Raw genomic sequence first — 19,359 nt, forward strand, 5'->3', positions numbered from 1 at the left:
CAAGCATACCTCTTCTGTTGTCTTTGTGTCAGAAGAATCTTCTAGAGTCTCATGTTTTACTATTTCAGCATCTGTCTGTAGCTCTTCGCCTATCTTCTCAATTGGGTGTGCAGTGCTGTTCTTTTCATCCTCAGAAGGCAATGTGGAGACTGAAGTTCGAAGTTGCTCCTGTGGTTTCTCTTTTGGGAGAGTATTATGGGAACTAATATCATCTTCCACAATAGTTTCAACTCTTTGGGATATGCAATCTGATGATGTTTCTGGTACTCCTTTGGTTTCTTCAACTTCATTCTCATCCTGTTCTTCCGCTGTGAGGCTTTTCTCGGTTTCTGCATCTTCTTCAGTGCCCTTGTCTTCAGACACATGATTTCCATCTGAAGCTAATTCAGTTTTCCCCGGTTCTCCTGCATTTGAAGTTTTCGAGGTTTCATTCTTTGTCTTTACAAGCTCATGATCACTACTTGGGAGTTGATCCACCTTTTCCACTGTTAGGCTTTTCTCAGCTTCATCAATCTGATCCTTGGACATGTGAACTGCATCAGAATCTCTCTTGTTTACCTCAGCTTCATCCTTGTCTACAATATCCACATTTATACCCTGCTTTTGTACTTCATCATTGTCATTACGTGGGATTTGAGGTGCCAAGCCAGAGGATATTTCTTCAAATTGCACATTCTCAACTTCTTTAGTCTCTTGATTTGCATCACTCTCAGTAGTTTGTGGACTCATTTTGCCTGAGCTAGCATTTGATGTATTTACAAGCTCCTCATCCACTTCTGTGTTGTTTAAGCTTGTCTCTCCTCTTACTTTTGTCACAGCTTCACTATCATTCTCGTCTTGACAAAGTTTTGATTCATCAGCAATGTCCTCCTCAATTCCTTCTTCTGACTCCCTTTCTTCTCTGTGCACACTTACAGGGTCTCTAAACTCTTCATCCTGTCCCTTTTCTTCTGATTCTTCTATGATGAGGGATGTTTCTCTGTCTTTGGTTGAATGTGCTTCAACCTCTGGGTGTTTTGATTCTTTCTGTTCCTCGGAGTCTGCTTCCTTGAGACATTCAGTTGAGACTGAACTGTAGTCTTCCACCTATCAAGCATAGTTAAAATGTTTAAAATCAAAGAAAAATTGAGCAACATCTATATAAACTATTTAAATGAATATTCATTACTGAGATGACCTCATTAGTTGTTTCATCTCCATTTGGTACTGGATGAAGTTCATTTGTGCTACTTTCTTCCTCCATGACATGCTCTTTGATGGCTTTGTTGTCATCAGCTTTATCAACTTCCTTATCGACCTGCTAAAAAAATATTGGGTCAATATATCAAAATGGCACCTCCTTAATAATCATGAAGAGAAAAATTTTTATACATGTTCTTTACCTCTTCAGACATGATGACAGTCTTGCTAACCTCATTTGCATTTTGTTCTCTGTTAGTATATTCTTCATGCTCCAATTTGTCTTCTACTTCCTCTTTTATCTGTTTTTCAGTTTCTGGATTCTGAATATCAGTGGTGGCTTCATCAGCTTGGCTCTTGCTGCTTTCTGGGAATGTTTCCCTACTTTGGTCTCCAGCCACAGGTTCAGAGTCAGATTTAGGCTTTCCTTCGAAACCTGCTAGTGCTAGCTCAACTTTCTGTTTCAAATGAATAAATTAATGGATGGCTCACCGAGTGTGCTAGTTAAATGAAGAAAAACATTTGACTGGTGATATGATTCTCGAAGGGGTTAAACGATCATAAAATTACACGACCAACTTTAGTGTTCCATTATGGGGTATAATGTTTTGGTTTTTGTCTTTTTTTTTAAAGAAAAAATTGAAGACTCTGTCGCTTTGAAGATTTAATATGTGACATGATTGCAGAATAAAAGTGATCAAAATTGGAATGATATCTGTTGCCATATCTTTAACTTGATTTGGTTTCTTTTAAAACAAAAAGGAGTAGGGAAAAGATTAAAGTTGCCCTTACCTTTGCATTATCATTCACACTATCAGCCTCAGGCATCTGATCATGAGCTCTTCTTAGCTGTTCAGTTTCTTCTTTTTCTACTGCAATATCTTCCTTCAAGCTTTCTGATTTTGCCAAGTTCTCAGCTAAATTCTCTTCTTCTTGGATAGCCTTTTCACCATCCTCACATGTACCGGAGGTTTCTTCCAAATTTGTGGCTTCATCCAATGGCTTTCCATCATCAGTTTCTTTTCTCTCCAATCCAAAATCTGATGATTGCTCATTCTGCGATGTTTTGGATTCACAAGCATCACGTTGATTCTCTGGTTCTCTAGGTTCCTCCCCCTTTGAGAAGTCAGTGGCTTCTGATACAGTGTTGCATTTTCCAGTCTCTTCTTCTATATGCGCATATGGTTCCTCAACCAAGTTTTCCTTGACTTCATGTCCGCTCCCCTTTCCATTATCTTCAGACACAACTTTAGGGGCATCCAATGTGGGATTATTCTCCATTTGCATTAATTTCTCATCCATTGCTTTGGACACAGGAGCATCTGAGTGTGCATATGGAGCTTGATCTTTCTCTGAAGTTACATCAGTTAATTTCCTCTCTTCAATGGGTTCAGGCTCAGGTTCTTCTGAAGGCATGGTAGAATAGTCCTTTAATGCATCTCCTAATATTTCTTTTGAGGGAATCTCCCTAGCAGTCATCTCCATTTGATCTTCACTTCCTTCATTTGGAACTTTATCCTCTTCTTCCTGAGGAATCTCCTTGTCCTTCCCGCATGAGATGGAAGAGTCTGCTGGTTTCACATCAATGTCAGCACTGTCTGTGCCAACCCCTTCATGGTCAGTTGTTTCTAGGCCGTTCTTTTCAACAGCAAGAACATTATCTATTTCATGCTTTTTCTCTTCTGCTTCTGCTTCCTTCATATCTGTTTCTTCTGTTTCTGCTGCAGGTAATGCAGAGTCCAAATCCACAGTATTGATACTTCCCTCTACTGAGGTTTCTTCTTCAGCGTTCTTCTTGGACTCCTCAGGCTCAAAGGAAGAGCTACAAACAAGGTCTTCTTTGATTTCTGTTGGTGTTATTTCTTCATTCGACTCCTTCAAAATATCAAACAGAATAGGATCATTATTTGGGTCTGCTGTTTCCTTTAAGATCTGGAGGGTAGTTTCCTCTGTGGAGTCGGTTTCCTCAATGTTTGAGGCACTAGCCTGTAAAACAATTGAATATTTAAGTTAGCAACTACCAGTGGTAAAAAAAAAAATGGACCTAAATCAACTTTCATTACTAGCTGACCTCTTTTGTTAACTTCATTGGGCTGCTTTCATCTTCCCTTATGCTTTCCTTCACAGTTTCATCATTAATTGATGAGTTCGAGATGTCAGCTATAGGGTGTTCCTCAATGTCCGACTTTTCTCTATCTGTACCTGAAGCTGCTGTTTCTGATTGTTTACACACCTGTGTGACAAACAAAATTTCAACTTAACCGCGAAAAGTACTAGAAAATAACAGATTAGGTTATAAACAAGGACAAAGCACAACAGGCCAAGGGTCATTCATGTGCTCTAAGTTATGACTTGAATTTATCATTCTTGGAGATCTCTATCTTTTGGTGTGATATTTGAAGTTTCCTGGCCTACTTACTGATGTTACACTCTGCAAGAGTCGCCTCATAACACCTTTGTGATTAATGAAATTGGGTTTTGCCAATTCTTTCTCAGTTTTTTAGCAGAACTCACTTTGTTTCCATTACTTCAACATTAGAAGAAGTGAGGAAATACTTGTGTCAATGATCTGGTTTTTTCATGAATCAGTTAAAGTTAATGATGCTATATTCTGTTAATTTGTTAAGTATGCGGTAACTTAGATGAATGAACATTATCAGAATACTTGATTGGAGTTTCTTAAAGATTTCATGTATACTCACTCAGAACAGTAAGCCATAGGTTATAGTTGCTTCACCCTCCCTTTCTCAAATGCAAGGGAAATAAGGGGGTAAAAGCCACTTTCTTTAGTGTTAAATGGAAAAATCTTATTTCCTTTTTCCTCCTGTTGAGAATTTGTTGACGAAAATCTATTATTATATTTTCCATAATGCAGATTATCATATTTTAGCATCTTTCAGAAATGGTCCGATATAAAATGCCAAGCACCAAAATTACACATTCCACAATAGCTGACTACTTATATTTTTTCTCAAAAGAGTCCTCATTTACCTGTTCTGCTATGGACAATTCAATGTTGTTCTCAGCTTTAATTTCATCCTCTAGTTTTTTGTGTTTCAATGTTTTTAAGCTTCCTCAGTGGCTTGAATTATTTAACGTCCTATGTGAATGGACAAGACTTTTGAATTGAAGAAGTAGAATAAAGCAAAGAAATGATAAATGCACAGCCCTTTAGATGGGGTACACAATACTTTTGTCTTTATCACTTTCTAGTTGTGCTGTTTCACACGGTGTGCATGTGAGCGCACATAATGATTGTTTGTGCCATGTCTTGTTGATGGAAGTGTAAGTTCATAAATATAGAATAAGTGAGAAGTTCAAAGATTAGTGAGTCATACTCTATTTACCTCTTTTATGGGCATTATTGCCACAGCATTCTCTTCCATCATCTCTGTCAGTTGTGTAGGCTGGTCCTTGTTGGTGTCTTCCTCCTCTAGAATTGGTTTTTCAGCATCCTCAACTGTGTTGTTTGTTTCCAGTTTCTTGCATACCTGGATGAAAAATATATTGAACGATTGGTGAAGTGAAACGTGGAGGTTTCAACTTAATCTTATGAACAAGGCTCTGCAAAATTTTAAAAATGATTGGAACCTCACCTCTACTTCAGGTGTTTCTTCTTTTTCATCTTTTTGGAAGCTCTTATACATTTCTTCTTCAGTAGATTTTGGTGAGTCATCTATAATAGCACTTTCTTCCTTTACTGTAGATAAATGTTCCTCATCCACCTCTGTTTTGTTTAAGCTTGTCTCTTCTCTTACTTCTGTCACAGGTTCTCTATTACTTCCGTCTTGACAAAGTTTTGATTCATCAGTAACGTCCTCCTTAATTTTTTCTTCTGACTCCCTTTCTTCTCCGTGCACACTTACAGGGTCTCTAGACTCTTCATCCTGTCCCCTTTCTTCCGATTCTTCTATGATGAGGGATGCTTCTCTGTCTTTGGTTGAATGTGCTTCAACCTCTGAGTGTTTTGCTTCTATCTGTTCCTCGGAGTCTGCTTCCTTGAGACAGTCAGTTGAGACTGAACTGTAGTCTTCCACCTATCGAACATAGTTAAAACGTTTAAAATCAAAGAAAAATTGAGCAACATCTAGATAAACTATTGAAATGAATATTCATTACTGAGATGACCTCATTAATTGTTTCATCTCCGTTTGGTACTGGATGAAGTTCATTTGTGCTACTTTCTTCCTCGACATGTTCTTTGCTGCCTTCACTGTCGACAGCTTTCTCAACTTCCTTATCGACCTGCTAAATAAATATTTGGTCAATATAACAAAAATGGCACATTCTTATATAATCATGTAGAGAAAAATATTTATACGTGTTCTTTACCTCTTCAGACAAGATGACAGCCTTGCTAACCTCTTTTGCAATTTGTTCTCTGTTAATATAGTCTTCATCCTCCAATTTGTCTTCCTCTTCCTCTTTTATCTGTTTTTCAGCTTCGTGATTCTGATCATCGGTGGTGGTTTCATCAGCTTGGCTCTTGCTGGTTTCAGGGAAGGTTTCCTTACTTCGGTCTTCAGCCACTGGTTCAGAGTCAGATTTTGGCTTTTCTTCCGAACCTGCTAGTGCTAGCTCAACATTCTGTTTCAAATTAAAAATTAGTAGAGGGCTCGAGAAGTGTGCTACTTAATGCAGTTAAATGATCATAAAATTACATGACCAACGTTAGTGTTCCATTATGGTGTATAAAGTTTTGGTTTTTGTCCCTTTTTTTTAGAAAAAAATTGAAGACTCCATTGCTTATAAGATTTAATAAGACACATGATTGCAGAGTGAAAATCATCAAAATTGAAATGATATCTGTTGCCATATCTTTAACTTGATTTGGTTTCTTTGAAAACAAAAAGCAGTAGTGAAGAGTAATGTTGCTCTAACCTTTGCAGTATCATTCATGCTAACGATCTCAGGCATCTGATCACAAGATGTTTGCAGCAGTTCAGTTTCTTCTTTTTCTACTTCAATATCTTCCTTCATGCTTTCTGGTTTTGCCAAGTTCTCAGCTAAATTCTCTTCCTCTTGGATAGCCTTTTCACCATCCTTGCATGTACTGGAGGTTTCTTCCAAATTTGTGGCTTCATCCAATGGCTTTCCATCATCAGTTTTTTCTCTTTCCAATCCGAAATCTGATGATTGCTCATTCTGTGATGTTTTTGATTCACAAGCATCATGTTGAAACTCTGGTTCTCTAGGTTCTTCCCCCTTTGAGACATCAATGGCTTCTGATACAGTGATGCATTTTCCAGTCTCTTGTTCTGTATGAACATATGGTTCATCAGCCAAGTTTTCCTTGACATCATGTCCACTTTCCTTTCCAGTATCTTCAGACTGTACTTTAGGGACATCTAATGTGGGATTATTCTCCATTTGCATTAATTTCTCATCTGTTGCTTCTGACACAGGAGTTTCTGAGTGCTCATATGGAGCTTGATCTTTCTCTGAAGTTTCATCAGTTAATTTCCTCTCTTCAATGGGTTCAGGTTCATGTTCTTCTGAAGGCAAGGTAGAATGGTCCTTTAATGCATATAATGTTTCTTTTAAGGGAATCTCCCTAGCAGTCATCTCCATTTGATTTTCACTTCCTTCATTTGGAACTTTATCCTCTTCTTCCTTAGAAGTTTCCTTGTCCTTCTCGCATGAGATGGAAGAGTCTGCTGGTTTCACATCAATGTCAGCACTGTCTATGCCAACCCCTTCATGTTCAGTTGTGGCTAGGCTGTTCTTTTCAACAGCAAGAACATTATTTATTTCATGCTTTTTCTCTTCTGCTTCGGCTTCCTTCATGTCTGTTTCCTCTGTTTCTGCTGCAGGTAATGCAGAGTCCAAATCCACAGTATTGATACTTCCGTTTACTGAGGTTTCTTCTTCAGTGTCCTTTTTGGACTCCTCTGGCTCAAAGGAAGAGCTACAAACGAGGTCTTCTTTGATCTCTGTTGGTGTTATTTTTTCTTTTGACTCCTTCAAAATATCAAATAGACTAGGATCATTTATTGGCTCTGCTGTTTCCTTCAAGATCTGGAGGGTAGTTTCCTCTGTGGAGTCTGTTTCCTCAATGTTTGAGTCGCTAACCTGTAAAACAATTGAACATTTAAGTTAGCAACTAACAATGGTCCACAAAAAAAAAGGACCTGAATCAACTTTCATTACTAGCTGACCTCTTTTGTTAACTTCATTGGGCTGCTTTCGTCTTCCTTGATGCTTTCCTTCACAGTTTCATCACTAATTGATGAGTTGGAGATGTCAGCTATACGTTGTTCCTCCATGTCTGAATTTTCTCTACTTGTACCTGAAGCTGCTGCTCCTGATTCTTTACACACCTGTGTGACAAAGAAAATTGCAACTTAACTGTGACAAAGTACTAGAAAATAACAGATTAGATTATAAACAAGGACAAAGCATAACAGGCCTAGGTGTCATCCATGTGCGCTAAGTTATGAGTTGAATTTATCATTCTTGGATATCTCTATCTTTTAGTGTGATATTTGAAGTTTCCTGGCCTACTTACTGATGTTATAGTCTGCATAAGTTGCCTCATAACACCTCTGTGATTAATAAACTCTGTTTTTGCCCCTTCTTTTACAGTTTTTTAGCAGAATTCACTTTGGCTCCATTACTTCTACATTAGAGGAACTGAGGAAAGAATTGTGTCAATGATCTGGGTATTCATGACGCTATGTTCTGTTAATTTGTTAAGTGTGCATTAACTCAGATGAATGAACATAGCGTATATAATCAGAATACTTGATTGGAGTATCTTAAAGATTTCATCTATTGGCACACAGAACAGTGAGCCATAGTTGACAGAACAAAGTGTTTATCTTATGAACTAGGCTCTACAAAATTCTAAAAATGATCTGAACCTCACCTCTAGTTGGGGTGTCTCTTCTTGTTCATCTTTTTGGAAGCTCTTCGACATTTCTTCTTCAGTAGATGCTGATGAGTGATCTATAACAACACATTCTTCCTTTGTTGTTGACTTGGGACCTTCAAAAACCTGCACAGACGAGGTGTACTTTTATGAACAATTAAAATGATGATATATCCTTTTTTTTTTCTTGCTTTTTTAGGAAAAGAGTTGAAAATAAATTGGAATTGAGTTAGTATTCATGCTGTAAAATTAGACCTCTTCAGTTTCTTTCTGTTTTAAGTTATCTTCAATGTTCTCCACAGCATCCTTGGGTTCAGGTTTCTCTTTGGAGTCCAACTCATATCCCTTTGTGATTGTCACAACCTCCATTTCATCCCCTTTTGTCTCTGTTTCCAAGACTATGCTGACTGTGTTTTTGCATGCATCAGATGTTCCATCATCTAGTCCATGATCCTGCATTGTAAAGCATTACTTCAGTAACTCAGACAAGAAAATATTTTAGATAATTTGAGAGTTATTCTTTTTCACCTCCTTTTCAATGCCATTGTCATTGGTGCTGCTATCAACTGTTTCCTCTTTAACTTTCTCTTCATTCTCTATAGTTTCTTCTTCGTTCTGAACTGTTGCTTCTTCCATGAGGGAGGGAATTTCATCAGCTTTTGAAGAAATTGTCTCAGTTTCCTCAGATGTTATGTATAGCGACTTTTCAAGCGTCTCTTGTGGTTCATTTTCAGTTGAGATCTGTTCAAAATCTTCTTCAGTTATTGATGGTTTCTTCTCATTGCTTTCTTTAGCCTCATCTTGCTCAATGTTTCTTCTGCTTTCTTCAGCCTGTATGGCATAAGATCTGTCCTCATCTCTTTTCTCCTCTGGAAAAGCTTTTGTTGGGTTTAGGTTCTTGTTCTCACATTGCAGATCTTCTTCTTGTTTCACCATGGAGATATTGAGCATTTCTTGGGGGCTTTCAGCGGGCTGACGTGTCTCATCTCCAGTGCTTTCACCTACTGCTTTCTCAGACTTTTCAAACTCCTCTGCTCTTTCTTCATCATCTTGGAGGTTTTGGATTGGAGCTTCTGTAATAGAGTCTGGTGAGAGGTCCTTACTTTTTCCATCTTCTGTGATCCAATCTTTGCTGTTCTCGTCTTTTAACTTTTCTACCTTGTTTTCTTCATCTTTGGAGCTCTCAATTGTTTCTTCTTCAATCAATTTGGGTGAGGGGAGCATAGGGTCATCTTTAACAGTCTGTTTATCATTGTCATCTCCAATTTTTATGATCTTAGGTTCATCATGGTCCTGTGATAATGGTCTAGGCTTAATCATAATGTAAGAGAATTGAAAATTGGACAGGTATCTATAAGTCTATATAGAATCAAACCTCTTCTTTCGTGTTACTCCTCTCATCAGCATCTTCTTCTTTGTGACCCTTGTTTTTGCCAGTCAATTCTGGTGTTGTCTCGTCTCTGACAAATGGAGAAGTGATGATAATATCTGAGATGCCACCACCAGTTAGACCACTTTCAGCAATATCACCTGCACCAAGTTTCAATGAAATTAGTTTCCTGATCAAGTTGCTCTCTCTCTCTCTCTCTCTCTCCAACCTTTCCGTCCTCCCTTCCTCTTTCATGAAGCATACACATACAAAAATTATGCACAGACATAAACAAATTAGATAAAATTTTTCATTATTTTTAGTTACTTATGCATGACAAAACGTTGTGGCCATAAAGAAATGCAGAAGATTTACCGAACCCTTTTTCACATAAGATGCCAGCAAAGATAATGTTAAACTGATTATTTTCCAACCGTTTTCGTTATTATTGAGCAAACTTCCTTTTCCATCAGGTGTTTAATATGTTTTCAAGTTTAACTACTTTTACTGCTTATAAGCAAGATAATATCAATAATGATGTCATAGTACTTCATTCATTTGTTGGCATGGCAGCAAAAGATAAAGAAAATAAATATTGTTTGCCAAAGGGGTTCAAGATGGCATCTCCTGAAGTTCTTCATAAAGAATGTGGTAATTAATATGATCTTTGGAGTTTATGTTTTTTTCTAGGATTCATGCTTACCTCTTGTCTGTATTTCAGGTTTCTGTGCATTACAAGCTTCTTCCTCTTCTTGTATTCCCTCTTGTTTATTCTCTAAAGCTTCATTAGTCTCTGAACATTTTTCAGAGTCCCAGAGATAAACCTCTTTTACTTTCTCCTTGTCCATTTCACTTGTTTTTGATTCCAAATCTGCTGTTGTTGCTTCTTCTGTGAATATATTCTCTGAATTGGTGCTTTTCATGCTTTGACATGCCTCGGAGACATCTTCAATATGTTTATCCTTTTCCTCAGAAGTTCCATTTTCTTCGTGGGCTTGTTCTTCAGGTTGAATATCAGAGAACTCATACTGGTTATTGTCCTCCTTCTCTGCTGATTCTTCAACTAATGGATCAGCAACATGTAAATCATCAGCATTCTTGTTTGGGATCTCAACTTCCACGCTTTCAGTATTCACATTTACTTCAATTTGTAGTTGATCCTGTAAGGAGAATAGAATTTATCTGAAATCTCTGTCAATAATAGATATGATTATGACACCCTTGATACTATTGACATGAAAAATGTAGAATAAAAACTGAAAATAGGAAATTGTTTTGACCTTTTCTTTTGATTCTCCATTCTCCCTGATAGCGTCAGTATTGGTTGGTCTGTCTTCCATCCCATCCCCCTCAAATCTCTCTTCATGGTCTTTCACGGATGTGACTTCTTTGATGCTTGTACTTGTTTCCGCATTTTCACTAGAGATGGCAGTATTGACATCCTCGTAGACTGCATTCAAGGGACATGCAGACTTCTCTTTTTCTGGTTCATTTTGCTTCTGGAAGCTCTCCTTTAGAATTTCTTCTTTCTCCAATTTTCCTTCCTGGTTCAGCTGTACAACATTAATATTTTCAACTTCACTAATGTTTCCTTCAGGTTCTGGAACTGTGCATTCCTCATCCTTTTTCATCTCATCTGATGCCTCTGTCATGGCCAGCTCCTTCTCTGTGGCCTGTACAACTTTTATGTCTGCCCCAACTTTTTCTGATCCAGAGTTTGAATAATCTTTACTTATGTCTATTGACGTGCCTGAATCTTTGTCGGTGATCTCATTAATTTCGCTTTGTCCACTTTCTTCAGCTGGACTCTGCTCAACAATATTCTCTGTCCTGATATTAGAGCCTATGCTGCAAATATCACGATTGTCTACATCTTGCAAACAAAGCTCTTCTGGTTTCATGACAGAAGAAGTATCCAACATATTCTTATCTTGTATGCTATCATTGTCTCCAGCGATATATTTGATCTCTTCACTTGATTCTATTGTAGCTTGGCTTTGGTCTTTGATTATGGTACTAGAGACCTCTTCAAGCTTGTCATCCCCTTCTGGTGCAGCTTTATGCTCACAAGCAACGTCTTCATATGTATTGGGCAGCTCTTTCTTGACACCCTCACTGATTGCTGAGGTTGTTTCATGGTCCTTGATCTCTGAACTTTCTGCTACTGTTGAGGTTAAGTTGCCTCCAATGCTCCCAGAAATTATTTGATCCTTCTCAGTTCCTGATGTTTCAATTGGTTCAATCGCTTCAATACCCTTCTCCTTTTTCACTAGGGTAGGAAGCTTCTCTAGTTCAGTGTCTTTGACTTCTTTACAGCTTTTCTCTTCCAGTTCCTCTTGAACAATATTGGAGTTACTGGCCTCAGTAACTGTTTCATTAACCTTCTTCAAGCTGTCAATTACTGGATCAGGAGTATCAATTGAAGCTTGTTCCTTAAGCTCTAAGTTGGCCTCTGGCATGCTGAGAACTTGTTTATTGGACTCAATATCATGATTTTCATGTGCCCTAGTCCCTTCATTTCCCCTCTCTTGTGCGTAACTTGTTTCGTCTTCAATGCTCCCACATTTCTCTTCCAGTGAAGAACCTTGGTCAGCAATTACCACAACCTCCTCCACTCTTTTCTCTCCCCCAATAGTGAGGTTCAACTCTTCAGGTTTTTTGGCCTTTAAACTGGTTCCTTCAAGATTCAGAATGTCATGGTCTGTGTCATACTTTTCCACAATGTCTTCTGTTGCCTTGACTTCATTGTCCCCAGTTCCTGCCTTCTGTTTTTCATCCTCTGGTATCTTCTCTGCTTTAAATGGAATGTCATCAACCTCACTATGCTCTGACATCCCAGAGGTCTCTTTGCTGGCAACCTTGGCAGTATCTGGCGATATCAAAAAACTTTCACCTTTAGAGACTTCAGGATTGCCTTCAGAGACAGTATTCATGGTATCACTGGCTACTTGCATGTTTTCTTCTTTAGCCAAACATTCATCAGTTTCAGCGGGCTGGTTGAATCCACCTTGAAATTTCTTCAAGTCACCTGGTAGAAACTCAACAGCTTTGTCACACAGCTCTTTAGTCAAGTGCCTGCTCTCCTCTTCTGTTTTCTGCATGAAGAATACAGTTTTTTTCCTTTCAATTACCTATACAGAATGATGAGAAAATTCTGCATTTTTATTCTCTGCACAAATAGGCTTCTTTGGTAGCATAGTTAGTTTGGTAAGGTAGGAGGAAGATTTGGTAATAAACAGCTCTCATATGGTAATATATCCACTTCTAGTTTTTTTTTCCTTTCCAGTGTGGACAAATCTATTTTTGGAGAAACTTGTCAAGAGCACATATGGACTGAAGTCAATAAGAAAAAGGCGGTACTTCTCCCTCAAGCTCTTGAGAATTCTAGTGGTAAAATGAACATCCATCAAACTTCAGCATGCTGCATTATATTACTTATCTTTTATTTTCCCTCTAATACGACTCATATTGAACCCCCATTTCATGATAACAGAGAATCAAATGCAAATACTGCACTATTCACATATATATGATCAAAATAAAAGAAGAATAGGAAGAAGAAGAAACGGTTCGACTAAAAAAATTTCAAATAATGCTAACTTTAAAGGCAGGTTGGCTGTCAGATTTTTATATCAGAATCAGTTCCTTAATATCTTTACCTACCTTATTTAAGTTTAGGCAAGTAAATATATTTTATCAAATTACTATGTATGTCGATATATTTCTATATTGGCAATGCTAAGATTTAATCATATAGATTGTGAGGAGTTTGATGCCTGAACCCATATAAGGTAGACTTGTTCTCATCAATAAGCTGATCATTTGCTCTATTAATTGTTCTTATTTCGATAAATCAATTTAAGCTAGCAATTGTTTAATGCTGATGTACTAATCATCAAATGTATTTATTTGAACATTATGCTTATTCTGTTTACAGATAATCTACTTAAATTGTCGATTTGATGATTTGTAAGTAAGTGGTATTGATTTGTTTATCTTGGAAAGCCAATGTTTTCAGGTGGCATAATCCGGAAAGGCTTACTATTAGCTTACAAATACATAAAGAAACAAAAAAGGAAGACAAAATTTTCAGCTGCATGCAGAAAAGCAAGTGAAATATTTCCTAATATAGAATATTGCCTCATGGTAACTTTCAGCAGCATATTCATCTGAGACTTCTCATAAGGGAAAGAAAAATGTTCAAGAAATCAGAGGCTCAAGACCAAGTCATGGTAGCCACAAAATTCAGGAAGGATGAAGCAAAGCCAAAGACTTAAATTGATCTGTTGGGCTTTGCTGAAAGGAAACGATGCTCTGGAGTATTTGCTATAAGCTATTTTCCTATAACTGATGATGCTAGATTAATATGTTGAAAGTTAAAAGCTAAATCTTGGCTGTCATCAAGGTGGCAGAAGTTCCAGTGAAGCACAAGCAACTCTTGTCATGAATCTGGGGTATCACAGTATCACTTCGGAGGATTTATTCCTTATGGATCAAAAGAATAGTAAGTACAGATACCAAATTTAAACTTTATTTCTAAAACCAACTAGTTTTATAGAAAGAAAAAGAGGGATCTCAAGATATTGCTCTACTGGAAAAGCAAGGAAAGACCAAAACCTCCTTTTTTGGTCTTCATACTGATTAAGAAAAGGTGACCACATAGCCGTATATGCTTCACCATAAAAGAATAATAAAGAGATCAGAGATCATTCAGTTTAAGTGTTTCAAGAACACCCAAAGTTGAAAATTGCTTGCTTTGTATGGAAAGATGAAACCTGATGCATGATCACCTTTCTGACTTTTCCTGTTCTGAAGTTGCAATATCCTCTTCTGAGAAGACATGTGATCTGGCTAACTTCCTATGGTTTTGTCATGCGTACTATGTAGTAAAGTTTGCTTACACAGTATGTATCTCAATATTCAGAATAAGCACTAGTAGTAAAAGAGTATGCATTATGAGTTCAGGGAGCTTTTTGGAACATCATTAGATGCAGAAATAAACACAAAGCAAACCATATAATAGAGAAAAGAACTATACCCCTATAGCAATGGGTTCTGGAATGATCTCTGCTTCAGTTGCCATCTTTTCATGCAGAAGTGATGAGAATACTAGGAAAACTGCTTATGATTTGAAATTTTTCATAGCTTTGAATTGGTGGTGGATCGTTAGATATCTATATTAATCTGCTGATAGAGATATTGTTAAAGTAGGCTATAAGCTGACAAATGCCACTTGGTATATGCTAATACACATGCTGAGTTGGCCAGATATCCAACTGGCCCTACTGATTGGTCATTCACATGCCTTGGGAGGCTAGTACAGCTCTGTTTGAAACTGTATAATATATCTTTCGGTTAGATCAATTCTTTTAAGAATGAGATTTGTAGAGAGATGTTTCGACTTACAGAAAGAAGCTGCCAAACCCTCTTAGCAGTTTCCTTTTTGTCTGAAGGGAATGCAATCAGCTGTCTTGTGGGGTTCCAACACTTTTTGTAAATAAAAATTGGGACTAGTTCTTCACAACTAAACCTTAAAGTTATGACCATAATACACTTTTAACTCTCCTTTTTCCCTACTTTCCCTTTTCCTTTTTGGTTATCTTAGGCCTTTTTGCCCAGTCACATTCAAATACCAGCTCGACCATGCAACAGAAAGAAACCCCAAACTGTAAGAGCTAGGCCCTCTTAGAGTCTTTCCTAGGGCATTATTCTAGAAGTTAAATATCAAGACAAAAAGGTGGTTTTGCTGCAATTCTCCCATAGCAGTGGAGTGAGATTGAAGCAGAAGCTTGAGGTTCCATCTAGAGCTTTACATTGTTTTCTGCTTTGTGTTGCCTCTATATTAAGCATAACTTTGATATTGAAAGTTCTTTTTTTGTCTTCTGATCTACCTACTTGAATCAGTGAAAGATATCAATTCAAGGTTTCTTTGGGTGTAAAAAAGCATTGGATCTTGAATTAGAGAAGAAGGGAAAAATAAAAATTTAAATACCAAAGTGGGTGTAAGCTGGTAAGTTTCATGATGAAATTTTTGAAGATTACATTACCCTTCATGCCCATGATGACAATGATAATAATGATGTTTAATAATTTTCAAACCTAAATACTTATCTGAACAAAAGCTTGGCAGAATCTTCCAACATATATAAATGTCTTATATCATGGTGAGGTCCCATCATCTGGTGCCCCAGGAATCTGTCTCACTACTAACTGTGAAAATTCCAATAATAATAATAATAATGTTTTTATGCTAGAGAAAAAAAAATGGGTGCTGTTTACTTTGAGTAGTGGTTGAATTTTTTGCTCAAAATTAAGATATTTTTTTTTGGGATTAAACATAATGGATTGGACTCCTAATTTTACACTAAAAGTTGATGGCAATGGCAATGGAATATGGAAAGGAAGGCTGTTGAAGTTGAAATGTCTATGAAAATAACATTAAAGGGACAACTTGCTTGTTGCATGCCTCAATTATTATTATAATTATCGTTTTGGGAGTTTTTAAAGTATGTTACAGGCGAGTATGTGCCTATGTAGGTACATGTATGATTTTAATTAATATTGAGTTTGACATTTGACAAAGTCTAAATTTTATATTAAATTAAATTTTTGGTCCAATTTTAATCATATAAGCAAAGTAATATTCAAAATCTTAATAATTTCATCATTAACGTCACGTACAGAGCAAATTCATCGTACATGGCAAAAATTTTTATAATCGAATGAACTCAATTTGAATCATTATATTTTAAAATATATTATATAAAATTTAAAATTTCAAAAATTATATTTTAAAAATTTTAAAACTCAGTCCATATCCCATTTCAGTTCTTCAATAAATGCTGACGTGTAAGAGTTGGAGGGCACCTCGAGTCCTCAGTAGGGGTACAAAATAGTTGAGATAAGCGCCACGTCAGCATCCCATTCGATTGAAGAGGAATCCGAGCTGGAAAGTTCAAAGTAGAATTGTTCTGGTTTGAATTTCCATATAAATATGTGTAAAGTTCAGACAGGAACAGTTAGATTAATCAAACCGACCAAACTAAAAATTTATCGTGTTTGTCTGCCGCCCCCGACGTGGATAAACAAAAAGCTACCAGCAACTTGGCCTCGCCTTTTCAGCTAATACGAAACTTTCATTATGTAGTAGAAATTTAAGAACAAAAATTACAGCGTGGCTTTACGTTTGATCAAATGTCAGCAAAACAATTTTAATTCAAAAAAAAAATAATTGAGAAATTTTTAAATATCATTATTATTGTATAATAGAAATTTTAAAAAATTGATCAAAATATTTCATAAGGTAGAATTTTCATCAATTTAATATTTTTATTTCAAAACTGATTGATTTAATTTTTATATTTTAAAATTTTGTTTAATTAAATCTTTTTATCTAATTCGATTTAAATTAACTATTAGTGGTATTGACATAATGTTGATATGCCCGACAATTATAAAAAATTGTTTAAATTACAAGGTAGCTTTTTGTTTGATCAAATTGTCTTTGAAACTTGTAATTTTTTCTAATTTTGATTAAAAACATAATTGAGAAATTCTTGGGTTTCATAATGAAAATCTTTTTAAAAAATACAGGATGCCTTTTCATTTTACCAAATTGTCATCAGAACTTGCAATATTCTTTAATTTTGATTAAAGAAAATAATTGAGCAAATTTTAGACTCCATTATCATTGGGACCAATTTGTTCCTAAACTAGAATGGCTCCTAAATCCCAAACAAAATTTCATCAAAATCCCAATTTTCTTCTCAATAGAGGAAATTTTGGCTTTGCTCTCCTCTTACTTTATCTGAATTTCATTTGATCAAATTGTCATAAGAACTTACAACCCTCCTTAATTAAGATTAAATATATAAATAAATAATTGAGAAATTTTTGAATTTCATTATTATTAGAATGATGATAGAACCATTGATCAATAATTAATGAAGGACCACAAATTTTGGACAAATCATTGTGACCAATTTTGTTTCTAAATTAGATTTACTTCTTATCCCAAACAAAATTTGCTTCAAATCCCAATATTTTCCTCTCTATTGAATAAATCTTGGCTTTGTTCTCCTCTCTTACTTGATCTGATTTATTCATTTATTTACTTATTTATTTACATTTGAAAGAAGAAAAGAGAAGGGTTTGCTTTCAAAACCAGTTCTGTAAGATTTTGACAATTGAGACCATTTTGCATGAAGTAGTAGTACCAGTTGAAGTAACTTTGAAAGCTATTTGACAAAAGAAGAAAACATGCATAGAGTCCCTCACAGCCATTTGAGCTTTGGCGAATCATTGAAGAACCAAACACAAAGTGTTTTGTGCTTTTGCACATTGGGTTTTATCCACAACCCATGAATCTATGTCTTTGCACATTGGTTGGCCATGTGCATGCATGACTGTCTGAAATCAGTAGGAAAACAGGAGGAGGAGGAGGAGGAGGGCACTGTCCCATTCAGCTAGTCGGTCAATTAAAGGGGGATCAGCATAAGATAAAAAATGGACGGTTCTTTGTGGGTTCCACTTTGATGCGAACTCCTCTTTTGATCTTTAGCTTCCGTATCTCATTTGTCCAGACGAAGGCCTTTGGTTTTAATCCTTATTTGGGCCTAAAATTGACAGAGTTTGGTCCCAGAGTATTGAATGGTAGATGAATCGGAATATTTGGAAACGAGCAATGTCTAATCGTTGAAAATGAAAGGTTAGAATTTAATTCCTATGGGGTTGTATGAATCGGGACAGTATTGAAACACTATAATTCAAATTTTACGTTTGTTGAATTAAAGTTTATATTTAATCGGGACAGTAAAAATATATTTATTTATATTTGAATAATTTTAGGTTAAATGTTTATAAAGATGAATATTTTTAACGTTCAAAGATAAAGTGTTTTTTTTAAATAACTTTATTTTTATTTTTAATTATTTTTAGTTAAGATAAAAAATTTCTAGATAAAATTTTTCTTAATGAAAACCCTTCATATTCAAATACAAAAAAAAAAATTGTTTTTTTTCAAAAAGAAATAAATTAATACTACCTCTACTTAAGAATAATGATACAAATATGCAAAAGTTAACAACAACAGATTTAAAATATAAAAAAATAAAAAAGAAGAAATAAGAGTCATTATCATAATCATCTTCTCACACACACAAACGAATAAATGAAAAAAATGAAAAAGAGAAATGGAGACAAAATTATTTTAATTTTCAATGAGTTTTTTGTTTTGTTTTTTTAAGTTGGTGGGGATGTTGCGAAAGGCTCCCAAAGCCTTGATAACTATAGCCTTAAGGATGTACTGGTGATATGCAGTTATTGCAACAATTCCGACAAAAAGACCAACTCAAAAACCTCAAAAAAAAAATTTATTATATGTCATGTTGAAACAAAAATTATAATACGTCATATTCAAAAAAATATTGTTACATGTCATATTAAAAAAAAATGTTGTTATACGTCATATTTAAGATGTTTAACTCTAAGAATTTATATCATAATGAAATACAAATATAGAGACTAAATTACATGTTATGTTGAAAAAAAAATTGTTGAGTCAAAAAAAATTAATACACATTATATTTAAGATATTTAACTTCAAAAGTTTATATATCAACGAAATATAAAGATACACAATATTGAAAAAAAATTATTACATTCCATGTTTGAGGTGTTTAACTTCAAGAGTTTATATCTTAGTGAAATATAAAGATAGAAACCAAGTTACACGTCATGTTGAAAAAAAAAATTGTTATACACTATATTTAAAAAAAAAATTATTACACATCATGTTTAAGGTGTTTAACCTTCAATATTTTATGTTCTAATGAAATACAAGATAAATACTAAGTTACACGACAGATTAAAAAAAAAAATTGTTACACACCATGTTGAAAAAAAAAGTTATTATTTAATTCTAAGAGTTTTATGTCTTAAC

General features: G+C 35.5%; 1 protein-coding gene across 1 annotated transcript in view; it reads right to left on the reverse strand.

Annotated features, from left to right (window-relative positions):
- LOC110427984 (A-kinase anchor-like protein) overlaps positions 1 to 14,611 on the reverse strand; it is a 21,443-nt gene extending 6,832 nt beyond the window's left edge. Inside the window, exons 1-18 of the mRNA XM_089785572.1 lie at positions 14,458 to 14,611; positions 10,700 to 12,514; positions 10,123 to 10,579; positions 9,426 to 9,580; positions 8,579 to 9,343; positions 8,306 to 8,503; positions 8,048 to 8,176; positions 7,338 to 7,499; positions 6,061 to 7,251; positions 5,512 to 5,766; positions 5,308 to 5,424; positions 4,776 to 5,216; positions 4,527 to 4,670; positions 3,251 to 3,412; positions 1,972 to 3,165; positions 1,383 to 1,637; positions 1,178 to 1,300; positions 6 to 1,086 (exon numbers count right to left, since the gene is read on the reverse strand). Of these exons, the coding sequence (XP_089641698.1) occupies positions 6 to 1,086; positions 1,178 to 1,300; positions 1,383 to 1,637; positions 1,972 to 3,165; positions 3,251 to 3,412; positions 4,527 to 4,670; positions 4,776 to 5,216; positions 5,308 to 5,424; positions 5,512 to 5,766; positions 6,061 to 7,251; positions 7,338 to 7,499; positions 8,048 to 8,176; positions 8,306 to 8,503; positions 8,579 to 9,343; positions 9,426 to 9,580; positions 10,123 to 10,579; positions 10,700 to 12,514; positions 14,458 to 14,502 (8,689 nt within the window). The 5' untranslated portion in view covers positions 14,503 to 14,611. The remainder of the gene's footprint in view (positions 1 to 5; positions 1,087 to 1,177; positions 1,301 to 1,382; positions 1,638 to 1,971; positions 3,166 to 3,250; positions 3,413 to 4,526; positions 4,671 to 4,775; positions 5,217 to 5,307; positions 5,425 to 5,511; positions 5,767 to 6,060; positions 7,252 to 7,337; positions 7,500 to 8,047; positions 8,177 to 8,305; positions 8,504 to 8,578; positions 9,344 to 9,425; positions 9,581 to 10,122; positions 10,580 to 10,699; positions 12,515 to 14,457) is intronic.
- Positions 14,612 to 19,359: the final 4,748 nt, after the last annotated feature.

The sequence above is a fragment of the Theobroma umbraticum genome, unplaced genomic scaffold, assembly GCF_002168275.2.
Source record: "Theobroma umbraticum cultivar Fairchild unplaced genomic scaffold, ASM216827v3 scaffold_239.0, whole genome shotgun sequence".
Lineage (NCBI taxonomy): Eukaryota > Viridiplantae > Streptophyta > Magnoliopsida > Malvales > Malvaceae > Theobroma > Theobroma umbraticum.